The sequence below is a fragment of the Cyclospora cayetanensis genome, unplaced genomic scaffold (genome assembly GCF_002999335.1).
Source record: "Cyclospora cayetanensis isolate NF1_C8 unplaced genomic scaffold, CcayRef3 CcayRef3_contig_12, whole genome shotgun sequence".
Taxonomy (NCBI): Eukaryota; Apicomplexa; class Conoidasida; order Eucoccidiorida; family Eimeriidae; genus Cyclospora; species Cyclospora cayetanensis.
In genome coordinates, this window is record NW_020312059.1 from 114910 (window position 1) to 128774 (window position 13865).

The 13865-nt window shown below is 52.4% G+C and overlaps 2 protein-coding genes across 2 annotated transcripts; one reads left to right on the forward strand and one right to left on the reverse strand.

Annotated features, from left to right (window-relative positions):
* Positions 1 to 1144: 1144 nt before the first annotated feature.
* Positions 1145 to 5216, forward strand: LOC34618184 (trehalase). The gene is made up of 10 exons (XM_026336282.1): positions 1145 to 1301; positions 1454 to 1654; positions 1923 to 2015; positions 2164 to 2368; positions 2636 to 2745; positions 2926 to 3017; positions 3277 to 3361; positions 3704 to 3861; positions 4337 to 4443; positions 5159 to 5216. The coding sequence occupies exons 1-10, from the start codon at positions 1145 to 1147 to the stop codon at positions 5214 to 5216; spliced, it is 1266 nt and encodes a 421-aa protein (XP_026192067.1).
* A 1596-nt stretch (positions 5217 to 6812) lies between these two features.
* Positions 6813 to 11153, reverse strand: LOC34618185. The gene is made up of 9 exons (XM_026336283.1): positions 10554 to 11153; positions 10221 to 10451; positions 9794 to 9918; positions 9380 to 9536; positions 9069 to 9228; positions 8706 to 8786; positions 7993 to 8136; positions 7399 to 7526; positions 6813 to 6935 (listed from the first exon to the last, which is right to left on the reverse strand). The coding sequence occupies exons 1-9, from the start codon at positions 11151 to 11153 to the stop codon at positions 6813 to 6815; spliced, it is 1749 nt and encodes a 582-aa protein (XP_026192068.1).
* Between the last annotated feature and the right edge of the window lie 2712 nt (positions 11154 to 13865).

The following is a 13865-nucleotide window of genomic DNA, read 5'->3' on the forward strand; positions in this document are numbered from 1 at the left end:
GCATGGATATACAGCCTCCCCGATGAGAGCTTTAGACCCGATGTGTAACCGTTGAAGATTGGTCTTTTCGTGGAGCCCGTGCATGAATGCTGCAGCACAGCGCGCGTTTAAGTCATGCTGGCTGAAGTGTATTTTCCCGCTGGTGTTTGGTGGTGCGCTTAGTGCCATGAACAGTGGCAGCCGGGAGGATTAGAAAGATGCACTGATACTTACGCTTCCACTGTATCAGCACAACACCTGGGGAGCACCTTCTGCGTGGCGTTCCCTCTTCGGCGCTCTCCATGGGGTGCAACATTATTGGTTTCAGACCCGATACACGACTAAAGGGATTATTGAGGGTGTCTTTAAAGCAACTCACTCCCTCCGTCCCGCGCTGTCCTCACCGTCTTAGGGCTTATGCATGGGGAGAAGAATACTGCACTGGAGTACACGTTGCTTCACCCCCCAGGGACTCGGAACACTCTCAGCTAGTTTCCCGTAGTAACTAGCGCTCAGGCATGCATCGTTAAATCGTTCCGTATTCGGCTGACTCTACCCCGCACCAAATAGGGATACTCGTAGCCACGCCAAAATAACGGTCGATTTCTGACAAGTATGAATCAGTATATCCACTGTAGTAGAAAGTGGCCAAGTGGAACCGGTGGCCTCCTGCATGCTGGACACAATGGTGTACATTCTTCAGACATCGCGTTTCTTTCGCTCTCTCTGTTTGTCGCGATATGCTCATTTGCATGTCCTTGCAATCAGGATCTACGTATCACTGCAGAGGTAAGAGGAATACTAGCTCTTCTGAGGCGCGTAGCGACAACAGCAGAGACAAAGCCCAGCTAGAGAGTGAAGCGGCATCCTTAGTGTTATTCAGTATAAAATGCACTCCGTTGACGCAATAATTACACTAGTGAGAAAAATAACAGAACCGGGAACCTGAGTGATGAAACACGCCGGAGTTTCATACTGGCAGCTACAGCTGACCACGCAGGACTATCCAAGGAGAAATTGGAGTGGTCACTTTTTGTTTCAAGCCTGTTCTCATTGCCGGGAATTATATTTACTTTTAATGCTAGTATTAGTATCATTAGGTGCCTTCGTGGTTTTTTTATCGTGAGGAAATCTTTTTCATAGTGTCCTCCCCTTTTTGTTTAACATGAAGAATGCAGACGTGCCTTCGGTTTCTGATGCGGAGGAAGGCGGCACTGCTTCGCTAGACCAGTTTGTTAGGCATGATGGACCAGTTTTCCGTGGTAATTATAAAATGAATTTAGCACCTTGTTGTGCGCCTATCCGTTTTCCACGGGAAGAAAGCTAGCGGCAGTGGACCGGTGATCTTCTCCCTGGAGGTTCGGTCAGAAAGTGACTGTCCCACAGGGAGTCACCCTACCTGCTTTGCCTTATTTCCTTTTCCTGATTTCTATTGTTTGTATGCCTCCCTTTGTGGCTTTGCTTCTATGACCAGGCCTGCGCTCACTGTACGGGAGTTTTGATTCGAAGGACTTAGCAGACCTTTGCATGCGCTTGCCGATAAGGGACGTTCTCACTCAATTCTCCAACCTCCCCCCCAATGCACCTAAAGAAAAACTTGAAGCACTCGCTAGAGACTGCTTTTATGACGGCTTTCCGGATGTCGTTGAATGGGTTCCCCCTGATATCCCCAAATGTACGTTCACCTAAGGGACCCGCCTTCACTTCCTTCATGTATTTCTGGCTCTTCATGAGCCGAGAACATAATGGTTCAATATCTCCAGCTTACGGAATGCCCGAGGTTCCCAGATTCCCCACCTTGAGGTGGATCTGGCCTGTTGCGCTGGCATCGTGAATTGACTTTATTGGTGCATCGTCATCATGCCCAACATATATTTATTACCCACATCTCAGGCCCCGAGACAGAAATCTTACCTTGTGTTTCTTTTCAACTCGCGATGCAGCGACGCTCAGCTGGTTGAAGAACAGCCGCCAGGATGCCGCCCATCAGGCAACAGAGCTTAGGGGTAACATTCCACAAATCGAGCAAACATGCAGTAATCAGACAACCCACTGTACTGTCGCCGCTGTGTTTCGTTTTCAAAGGCGCTGCGCAAAAGCATCGTGGAAGCAACAGCAGTTCTGAGAAGCCACCGTCCTGATGCATTTGTTTAAAGGGTTCCAGTGTTTGTGTCCTTGCGGCAGAGGAAGAATTTTTGGGCAATATGCTGGCTCTGTGGGCCGCCTTGGGAAGAAAGACGGAGTGTACATACACCCCTGCAGTGCTGAATTCGAGGGAAGAACAACCACAAACGGAGCAGCCGCAACGGCAGCCGATTATATCCTCTCTGATCCCCTTGCCTTTCGGCTTCATAATCCCTGGAGGGAGATTCAGAGAGATGTACTATTGGTGCGCCTAAAGTTGTGCCCTGTCCTTGAGAGCGCATCAGCGACTGTGCAACGCGATCTCCGGTAGACTTGCAAAATCAAGGCCATACGTTGGCAGCTGATCTAGCCCCTGCAGGAGCACCTGTTCGTCATGAGTTTTCTGATGAGGCAGCAAGGCAACCCTCCTCAAGAGTCTTGGCCACCTTTTTCGCCATGAACTCCTACCTACAAAGATGCTCCTGCTTTACGAGGATGCAGCAGGTGTCTTTTGAGTTGTGGTGGCATGCAGGGACTCGTACTGGACGATCCGAGGCCTCTTGTACAGTGGAATGCGCACCACTGCTCGAGGGATGATCCTGAATTTCTCAGACTTGATCAAAAGGTTTGGATTCATCCCCAGTACGCCGCATCCCATTTCTGATGCTTTTACCGAATAGCCAAGTGACGCGTATTTTTTACTTCATCACGCGACATCTGACTTCCGTTTGCATCCATGCGGCATTGGATGCACCGTTTCCTCAAGGAAGACGGGGGGGGTAAGGTGAAGATTCTGCTGTCCTTGCTGAGGCGTCCCTACAGATGGCACGCGTTCTTACTATCTAACACGAAGTCAGCCTCCAGTGTTCAGCATGATGATCGCCGCTTACTACTCCTTTACTGGAGACACTCAGGTAAGAGGCTGTACTTACAGCGTGTCACGGGGTGTGGGAAATCCATAAGCGCTGCCAAGCTGGCCTTTTCAGTTCGAGGTGTACAGTGCAGCAAAGCCACATCTGAACAGGCCGTTCTAAAAAGCAAGACGCAGGACTATCTGCTGACTTCGCGTAGCTTTCGCGTGCGAGATCGCATCCTGTTGTGCGGTTTGCTGCCGAGAAGGTCAGAAAAAGGAAGCCTTGCATCGTTCCTCCGGTTGGCTTTTGTGTTGTGCAGTTCATAAGAGAGACGTATTCGGACATGGAGCAAGAATACTTGTACTGGATAGAGGATCCCAACAGAAAGCTCTGCGGCGTTGAGGGTAAGCAGGAGGAGGTCTTTTTGGGGCTGTTGAGGTGTATGCAGCCGATTTAGGGGAAACTCGTTTATCGTGATATGGCTATCGAGACAGCCGCCTTTGCAACTTCTTCCCTCCCCGCTTCAAAATATTTATGGCCGAATACAACAAGAGAGGAAAGGGGGCAGAGAATGTTTATCTTATTGCGGGTGTTTCGCGATTTTCTTTCGTGATTTCTACAACGGAGGAAGGCGCGAAGCGCAGGCATTCATGGCAGTGGCGTTTCAGGGGGGTGGCTGCTTGGATATTGGGAGAAATGTGGGCGTATCGCGGTGTCTGGTGTGTTGTTATGCCGATTCGCAAAAGGCAGCACCCTGTGCTTGAGTCGTTACTTGGGACATATAGCGCTGCCTCGCACGGAGTCTTGGCTATGCGACGTGAAGGCAGCCTCTCATATAGATCAAGAAGACACGTCGGCGTCCATATCACGCTTGTTTAGGAGCATCAGAGCGGCAGCTGAGTCGGTACGCCATTTGGGGTGTACGTACACTGCACAAGACGACCCCGCGCGGCTTGTTACCTGAGCGCTGCCCTTCTTGTACTTGCATTTTCCACTTTCCTCCTCGCCACGCGATGACGCGTGTCTCGCGTTAAGCCAAATCCTGGCGGGAGGAACAAGCAAACAATAGATATCAATATATACATACATATATATTCATGTATATCGACGGAGCCAGTTCACCATGAGAAGAAGACGCACGCATGCATGCATGCGTGCATGCAGCACAGCGTGAAACCTAGATCTCGGGTGTTTAGATGCGTGCAGTGATTTTCATGGCCATACGGGCTGCTTCTGGGGGTGAGCGTGGGGGGTATTGTGGTCAGCCTCTCTAAGAAGGGCCTACTTCTGTACATCCGTTTTTGAACACCTCCCTGCGTTCAGCAGGATTATGGGGAAAAGATTTATCCTGCACGGTGCTTTCTGGCTGTCGTTACCAGGGCTGGGACTTCTCCTCGCGTTGGGTTTCTGACTCCGCTGACTTAGCGGACGGCGGTGTGATGGAGCAGCTGAACACTGAAGCCTTTATACCTGTGGATCTGAACAGGTTCGTCCGGGAGGAGCAGCTGCCGCTTCTCGTAGGGCTAGTTTGGTTCCCCATGCAGTAGACTCTAGCGATCGGAAAATTAGCGTTACGTGTAGCTTCAGCGTCCACACCGGAAGTTTTGGGGGTTTTTACCTAGGCAGAGCTGTCTATTGCCTGTGGCTGGGCTGTAAAGAGAGGGAGAGCGCTCATCTCCAGTATCTTGCGTGCAGGATGAACAACTTCGTTGTTTTTCTCATCATTCGATGCATGCCTCTTTTGCTGCCTTTCGCTTCAACTTCTGATGTTGTATCTACAGCTTCCTGTACCACACGGAGCTGTGCCTTTTTTACTTTGGGGAGATTCTAAAACAGTTGGGGGCTGACCGCCTTCTTCCGAGGCAGCCAAAGCCCCCGTGTTTCTTCCTAGAAAGCGCTGAGGCGCGCAGGCGAGCCATGCTGCGGCTCCTCTGGAATGAAAAAACGAACTGGTGGTGAGAGAGCCTCGGGAGAAAAGAGGAGGCAGCGACGGAGTTCCCTCGCGGCTCTCCGAACGCTGCTTTCTTTTTGTTTCGTGCAATCAGCCTTGCTGGGAAAAGAAAGGGGGGTCGTCTTGCAATTAGTGACTGCCGATTAGGCAAAGCGAGCTTGAAAGGGTGCCTGTAGAAATAGCTTTTTGGCAACAGCGAGCAAAAGGATGCAAGCGTATGTGCACATCGGCGGTGTACGTACACCGCAAGGCCCCCCGGGGAACGGACGGAGGGTGAGAGACACGTAGGCGAGTGTTTAGAAGGATAGAATGAGCCGAATCCCCTCGCGCTTCGCTGTTGACTACGCAGGTTTGATTTCGACGTTTCAAAGGGTCGACAATCGCGCAGAGTAACGGCCGCTGGCGTTATCCCCTTTCGTTTGGGGATTCACTGCCCACCGAAGACACAGGCTCGCCAGCTGTTTGGTGCCCCTCCCTGCTGCCCCAGTGGCAGCTTTGATCGAAAATATGTTTCGATCAGCAGCTCCGGAGGCCAGGGAAGCGCACAGGATGCAGAGGAAACGGCAGCCAGGTTGTGTCAGGCGGCAACAGCGCGGTTCTTGGTCTCTGAGTCGCAGCTGTGGAAGCCTTGGGGCCTCTCAGTAAGCTAGCCGCCAGTTGCAGAGACTTGCGTTTGTTTTGTTGCCGTTGGGGAGCAGAACTGGATGGGGTCAAGGACGCGCTGAGTCTCTATGTAAGAGTTGCTGAAAATTTGCGTTTGCCGACTTGGTGCAGACAACGCAACTCGAGACCAGCGAGCAGTGGGATGGACCTAATTGCTGGCCGCCCTTGCTGCAAATGGCGGTTGAGGGCATTGTGCACTACGGCCAAGCTGAAGAGCTACAAAAAGCGGCGGAAATGAGCGACCGATACCTCCTCTCGTGCAAGCAGGTTAGCAGCTGTGTGCATTTATCCGCACGCGTTTCGCGGCCTAACAGTCACAGAAGGGCGCATCTCTGTTCCGCTTTGAGGATAGATGGTTCAGTTGGGGGTAGGTTAGAGGAGGAGGCGCTTATGTCCGGAAAGCCCGACTTTCGTTCGGCGTCTGGGGTGGGTGCTGTACGTACACCCGGTTTTTTCCCCTCGCCTCACTGCGCATTTGTATGTGTGTTTCGCGCTGCTGCTTTTAGGCGTATGAAGCGTTTGGCGCGCTGCCCGAGAAGTTCAACAGTTTGTTTCCGGGGTCGTGTGGGGGCGGTGGCAACTACACTTGTCAAAAGGGCTTTGGGTGGAGCATCGGAGTCGCTGTGGAGCTGCTGTTCTTTAAGCAGTGTAACTTCATGGCAGACGAGATTCAGAAGCGGAGACGCCAATTCGGGGCTAACGGTTTCAATTAGTGTTGTGAAGGGAAACGCTATGGGAAGCGGGAAGGCGCCTCACGTGCTAGACGGGAGAGGCTCTTTTTTCCTTTTGTCCGTAGATGTACTATGCGCGCATCATCCGCGCCGCAAAAATGAGCGCAGGCAATTTGTGAAGAGAGGCTTATGGTGTTGTGGTCTTTTTCGCGCCTACTGCTTCTTATTTTTTGTTCCCCTCTCATGAGGCTTGCTCGCCGCTTGATGCTGTGCATTGTGCTACCTGTTGTTAAGTTTGGCCTCTGCCGCGGAGGAGGGGGGGGAAATGGAGGAGAAGTACGCCCTCGAAGCGTCTGGTGGGAACTGACTCTACAGCAACTGCAGCTCTGCCCCACTCCCTGTCCGCGTATCAGGGACCGCGGCTGATCGAAGAATGAGGAGGAAATGCAGCTTAGAGCCGGAGAAAAAACCTGTCTTCTCTATGGAGGGCCACACACATATTTGCCGGCTTTAACTGCATTACGCTAAAATTGTTCTCTACTTCAAAGACTCCCTGGGGGCAGTGAATCACTAGGTCTGCACGCCTCTGGAGAAGCGCAGACACAGCGCCGTTATATCGTCTGCAAAAATCAGCTCGCGGTCGATCCAGCGCCTCCAAGACTCGCAGGCCACCGCCTCTGGGGCGGACTGCCACTGCGCAATGCGACACAGCAGTCCTCCACACTGCACATTCGTGAAGGCGAAATGCGCGCCAATAAATGCAACACACAGAGAATTCGGTGTGCAACAAACACGGCGTGCAACGACGACCGGCAAGAGCCGAAGGCGTACACAAACTCCAGACTCCCGGCGTGGGGAAGCTTTCATCGAAAAAGGCATGCATGCCGCATGTTGATAACGCAGAACAGACTTAGGGCCCACGTTTCTACTGCGCTGCTCGTCAACGTGTCCTCCAGTGCAAACCGTGCAGCAACGGCAGAAGGCCGAGCTGCACACTCCAAGTGTACGAACAGCCCCCCTGCCGCGCGTTTTCCCTACCTCTACCCCTGTCTGCGCTGCACTCCACTCCCCGGCTATGAAAGCAAACCGTTCACCTCACTCCACTCAAAAAAAAAGCTCAGCCCACGAACACGGGCATGCAGCATCCAGCCGTCACCCCTCCCCTCCCACTCACCGCTTCTGCGGACGCCACTGCGTCCACAGCTTCCTGGGAAGACATCACATCCCACACTCCGTCGGAGCACACCAGGAGGAAAGCATCCCGCTTAGGATTGATCCGAAACTCTGGAAAAATACACAGAAGCAAGGTACACCACGGAGGAAGCGCTGCTTAGGGGCCCTTAGCGGCAGGCACAAAATTTCCCCCATGTGCTGCGGCCATCACAGTGCATACGGTTGTGTGCTTGCTCTCAAATAGTTCACGCTTCCCTCAATGCTAGCACACTACAACGACCACGGCCCACGCATAGGGCAGCTTTCATGCCTTAAGGCATTCGCAAGCTACACGCATGTCAGAGAACGAGCACGCTTGCTTGCTGCACACAGCTCGCTTGGCAGGAGTGCAACGAACTGCGGAGAGGCAGGAAGCGTGTTTCGTTGCGCTTGTGGCTTGCCGAGTCGTCAGCCACCCTTCTCCTCCCCCCACCCTCCCATTCCATTATCCCCCCAGTAAGCTCAATTCAGTTTGTACGGTCCAGGCTTCCAAGAGGGACCGCCTGCTCGCTCTGCTCTCTCCGTAACAGCCTCTCACCCTTGACATCAGGAACAGCCGTAACGCCAACGCCACACGCCAGAGTATCTCCTATAGCCCTGGCAATGCCCAACCCCGGCACATTCATATTCGTAAAAAACACACGGTGTACACCATCGCCATCAGGCAGCCTCACCTCCCCACCTGCAGGATCACACCACAGGCCGGAAAGAAAAAGAAACAACTATCGGCCTATGACCCCATGCAAACCGTGGAAAACCGACTAAGCAGCGACCTGCGCCCTAGAAAAACGTTTGCATGCATAAAAAGCATCTACATATACTCATATATACATACATTCCTTCGTATGCCCAGGCATATGTATTTCGTGAGGAACAGCCCATGCAAAGCGAGCGAGAGAAAGACAGAGAGAAAAAAAGGAAAAAACAGAAAGAGAAAGAGAAAAGAGCGAAGAAGGTTTTAGGGGAGTGGTAGCGCTGCGCAGTGCAAACATGACATAAACATTTGTATTTCTGCATGTTGCATCACAACCGAGCCCAGCTGAGATACGGCGAGTCTAAAGTATTGGTAAAGCTTAGTTAAGCCGAATGGGCCGTTCTGCAGCCGATTTGATGCCGCTGATATGCGGAGGGCAGCGTTGAGGCACGGCAAACATGTGCATGCGTTTTGCTCTATGAATGGAAGCGACACCGTGTTCGAGCTGCTTCCGCTGCTCCTGCAGATGGCTGTACGTTTTCGCTGCAACAAGATACCTGCTCTGGTGATGCGGCGTCTTTCGCCTTTGTTTGTTGGGAGATGATCTGCTGTCAGCTCCACGGCTCGCAGTCCGTGACCTGTTGCAAGCCAAGAGCAACTCAGCAACAAAATGTATGGAAACAAAGAGGCGACAACAGAGATGCTGCACCCCGTGGCGCTGCTTTTTGCGTCTTTTCTTTCGCTGACTTAGGTATGCTACAAGGCGGACGGCCACTATAGTTTAAGGATTAGGAGGCGGGAAAAGCAAGAGGGAAGGTTTGGTGGGGGTAGGGGGCCAAGCTGGGGAGTGGGGAGGAGCAGGCTTTAAAGAGGACTCGTCAGTGCCGTCAAGAATCCCCCCAGAATATCGTGACAAACACCTTGTCTGGCGTTTTTGCACAGCACCGCACGGCTGTTTCCGACGTGGGCTACCACCAGCCGCTGCTGCTTCCTCAGGTAGACTGCCACAGTGACAGTGGCTCCACTGAGTTCGCTGTCAATCCTGCGGGCTTTGCACGTCCTTGCCAGTTCGCTGTGTGCCTGGCGAAACACAGAGGGTCGTCGCAGCAAGAGCGCAGTCAGCTCCCCCTCCTGATCTCCTATCTCCGGCCTCCTTCTGCAACGTCTACGTATCGAAAGTGGCGCTTATCGATGTAACGCAAGATAGGCAACACGAAGTCTCGCCGCTTACTGTGAGAAACGCTTTCCGCAGGACCCTCTTGGGGTGTACACTCAGCGCCCGATTGTGTGCAGTTAGGCGCATCATGTCTTGTTGCACAATGTTGCACACGTCAAAGGCGTATTGGCCGTGACCAGCAATAATGCAGCAGACAGTGCAACCCCGAGCGCTGACACGGATGCACATGGAGCAGCCAGGCAGGCACAGCGGCAGCTTGCGTGGTTGCCGCGCGTGCGCGGAGGAAGGGGGAAGCAAAGGAGCAATGAATCTCAAACGGATCCCTAAATGCAGGGCCTTTTTTTCATGAACAGCAGCAAACAGGTGTCCCTAAAGGGGCGTTCCCGCGGATACAAGGTCAGCCTCTGTGTCGACCAGACCATGTTTCAGGTGTACGTACATACACCTGAAACATGATTGTCCGCTCACTGGGAAACAAAGAAGGCATCGTTGTTTGGAGAGTTCTGCTTGAAGCCCTTTCTGCAAACCACGCTAACGCCAAGCGACTCCAGCGTTAGCAGCGAGTCGCATCCTAGGACCCGCACGGCCTTCTCCTGCACCAGTTCAAAGCCGAGACATACCACAAGCTCAACGTCGTGAAGATGAATATAGCGCAGGCAGTGTTTGACCCCTACAAGGGGTTCGCAGTGCGGCGGCAACACCAGTCTTGAACACCGTCTCCAGGACGTCATCTACTGGCTTTCTTCCTGCTACTGCCCCCCGCCTTAACGGCAGCGGGTGCACCGAAGTCGCAATAGCGCCTTCTGCGCTTGCGATTTGTAGCGTCTGCCCTTTCTGAAGGCACGTAACGACTGCCTGCTGTGTTGCCCCTCCAAGCTTGCACGAAGAGGCTCACCCCAAAGTGTTCTTGCGAAATATCTCCGGATGCACTTGAGATGCAAACGCGCGGCGTTTCTTCTTCAACGGGCATCCAGGAGGGGAAGGGGTTTCTTATGCTGCTGCTCCCCGGAATGTTTCCGGCTTTTGTGGGAATGCGTGGTAAGGCAGCTCTCGAGAGGCTCAGCGTCTGCAGTCGAGCCGCCCCAATAGCGTTCTCTCCGCCATCCTCGGTGTCGGGGTTGTGATGCTTGTGCAGCGTGTGTTCATCGCTCTGTGGGGAAGAAGCGGCAGATGCGCAGGAACTGCAGGAGCAGGGGCCCCTTGTATAGGGGAGGGGGCAAGCCCTTGCGCTGGCTGGCGAGGGCGCGTACGTGCATGCGCTTGGGGAGCCTGTTGCAGAAGGCCTTGCCGGAGTCGAGACGAGTTGAAGCGTGTGGAAGGCTTCCAAGCCTTGGGGGTTGAGATTCCGAAGGGTGGACGGACTTGAATTTGTGTGGATAGGAGCGCTGAGTCGTGCGAAGGGGCCTGGCAGAGCCGCGGGGATAGCTTGCGCGAGGTAGGGGTGTGAGTGTGGAACTGTTGGTGTGGGAGCACCCAGCAATTTAAGGGGGAATCCAGAGAGGACGCACGGCCTCTGTTTCTGCAAGGCTTTCAGAACCAGCGTATCCCTCAAGATTAACTCCTCCTTACAGGGCGCGCATGATGCATCTACTGCAGAGGGGGGAGAGGAGGACTCACGACTCCGGCTGCAAGAAACTCTGTTGCAATCTGCCTGCTCCGCGAAGGCCGCTGCTGGGGTGTCTGCCCATACACCGCAAGAGGGAACAGCGATGGTGGCGGCAACCGAAAGAAAACCCCCCCACTTACGCACAGACGCACCAACGTAAAGCGGAAGTACATTTACATCTACCTGTGCAGCCCAAAGTGCAGGAACACATGGTTCACCCATGAGAAGGCAGAGGAAGGCGCTTGGAAAGGCGATAGAAGCAGGGGGCTGAGGACGCACTAGTGGGTAGAGCCGAGACGGGGGAACGCGCTGTGTACGATCGTGTGGCGCAGGTCCCCATAGATATCCAAGGCTGGTCCGAAATGAACCTTCTGTAGAGTGTTGTCAGTGCAACGCAGAAACATGCAGAGGGTCACTCCCTCTCCTTCAGGCTCCTCCCTACCGACGGAAACCCCGTTTAGTGAAGCTGCCCAATGCAGCTGTAAGCCAAAACAATGTGCAAATGACGAAGGGGGGACTCTGATGTGCTGGTTGCAGAGAGACAGAGATGCCGCTGCTGCGTGCAGCAGTAACGACAACAGTCTCAGCCACCCAAACGTCACAAAAATCCGAGGTTTCAGACAAGAGGTCTGTGCCGAAGGCGCATACAAGCTGAGGCAGATCCGCCGGAAACAGCATGCGCCTAGATTCCGTGCAACGTACAATTCCTAAGATTACCAGATTTCGACACGAGGTGTTGTTAGTAGGGAGGCAAGAGCGCGGGCTGGAAGACCATCCTTCGCTGCTGCTGCCGTGATATGTGGCATCAGTTGAAGACCAGTAAGATACACTTCTCCTTTGGGTAACCTCCAGATTGCAATGCGCTTGCGCAACTAAGAAGATCCTGTCCTAGAAGGAAGCGGATTCTGCTGCTGTGGCTCCTCTGTGGCAACTGCCGGACACTGGACCGGAAGCTTCCATGAACAACTGCCTAAAACACCAATTTGTGTGTTTTTCAGGCTGCAAAGATAATTAGCTCACATCAATCGCAAAAATTAGAATGTCTGGGGAAACAAACGACACACTTCTGTTACGCGATCGTACTGGAGCGCCGATGCGGTGTTTCCATGGACCCTATAGTCCCAAAAAGACACTACTTTGTCGAAACTGCAAAGAAAATAATATTCACATCATTTCTAGGTCTTTTTGGAAAGGTTTATGTGCTAGAGGTTTTTCTTGTCTTAATTTACACTTCAATTGTTGCTGCCTACTGGTGGCCGCGGTCTGGCGCGCGGCCCCACAGAAGTCTCTTGGCATCTTCACCCCATCCATTGGCCATTTCTAACACTCCACAGTGGTATTTATTTGACTGCGAAGCAGCTCTTGGGCTCTAGTGGAGCAATAGACACCCGGGAAGAGCAGCTCCTGCGTTTGGCCATTCAGCCGTACACAAATACCAAGTCATCACGGCGAACATATGTAGCCTGCTGCACAGATCTAAATAAATGCCTCATAAAGAAGCAACCATTTTTATCCAAGTTAAATGTTTGCCTTAGCAATAAAAATTGGGGGGATGCACGTTTGTTTAGCTAAGCCTGTGCTCCCGCAGCGCCTTGCGGATGCTGTGGCTGTAGCGGCCTAAAAAGACACCAAACAGTTTTAATTAGGTTGAATTCAGCTGGAATTTACAAAGGATTTGACTACTCGGTCTATCTGCTCGCATATTTCATGTATTTTAAAGTATTGCTAGCTCGAAACAAGGTACAGTGCTGCGTGCGTTTACGCCAAATGCCATATGGAACTATTCGTATAGACCAGGAGTGCTTGGCAACTTTCTCTCAAGTTTGCATTTGGTCTGGAGTTAGGTGGCCTCTACCCAAGACCGCGAATGGAGCCGTATAGTGATAGAGATTGGAGAAGCCACAGTTGCCCCTTTTCCTATATTCACAAACACAAGCTAACAATATGCCCCCATGAACCCCAGCCGGCTCTGTGAGGATTCAGAATGCGATATCATCATGGTTTTGGAGCAATCCCTAGTCCGGTACTTGCATTCGTTCCTCTCATGTCTAGATGTCCAGTTTGCTCGTTTCAGCAGCAGCCCACTCATGTGTTCTACAAGTACAACAGAACCCTTAGCTTACGTATACCTGCTAAGGCTGGTCAAGTCGTAACAGGAATATCTATGCCTTAAATATATACATCGCAAAGCACAAAGCGAACATTTTCTGAAAGGAACACTTTGTGTCGTCCATTCTCACATCTACGGCAGATGTCTATTTAGGGAAGCAGCAGAACCCCGCTGACCCCAAATGCGCAGTCTATACTGCTGGAGAGCATTCTATCTCCACTCAAGTAAGCTTGCTTGTACTATTGTTGGAAATTTCGAGTAGTAAACGTACCGATCCGGGATGCACAGCTCTTACACTGCTGCAGCTGTTGCGATAAGGGCGGTCCCTTAGCCGACTGCATCTCAAGGACTTCTAAATGCACCTTCTTCCCAATGCTATAGCGGCCTGTTCCGACAAGTCACCCTATCCAGGTGATGCAGTACGCTCGTCACACTGGTTCTAGCCCATAATTTTAAGCTCCTATCGTAAAGTCTAGTACTCTAACCTAAGCATCAGGGCCCTGGAGCCAATACGTGTCTGCACCGCTGGGCATCAGCGCTTGCACGCGCTTTCAGCAGGATGCCAATGAATTTGATGCAAAAGATGGAACCTCAGGGTAAGCCGAGCTTAGGGGGAAGAAAGTACAAGTATAATGGTAATGCCAAGCTACTGAATGCAGGTCATATGACCCCCACATTGAGTGGGTGGAGGTGGGTGGCATAATGCTCCGCCCTTCAGTGCCCTGTCCTCATGTAATAAATTTTTTTCGCAAGTAGAGAGGGTAAAGATGCAGCCTCCTGTAGGTTAAAGACTCTTAAGCTGAGCAAGATGTCTGAAGCCCTCG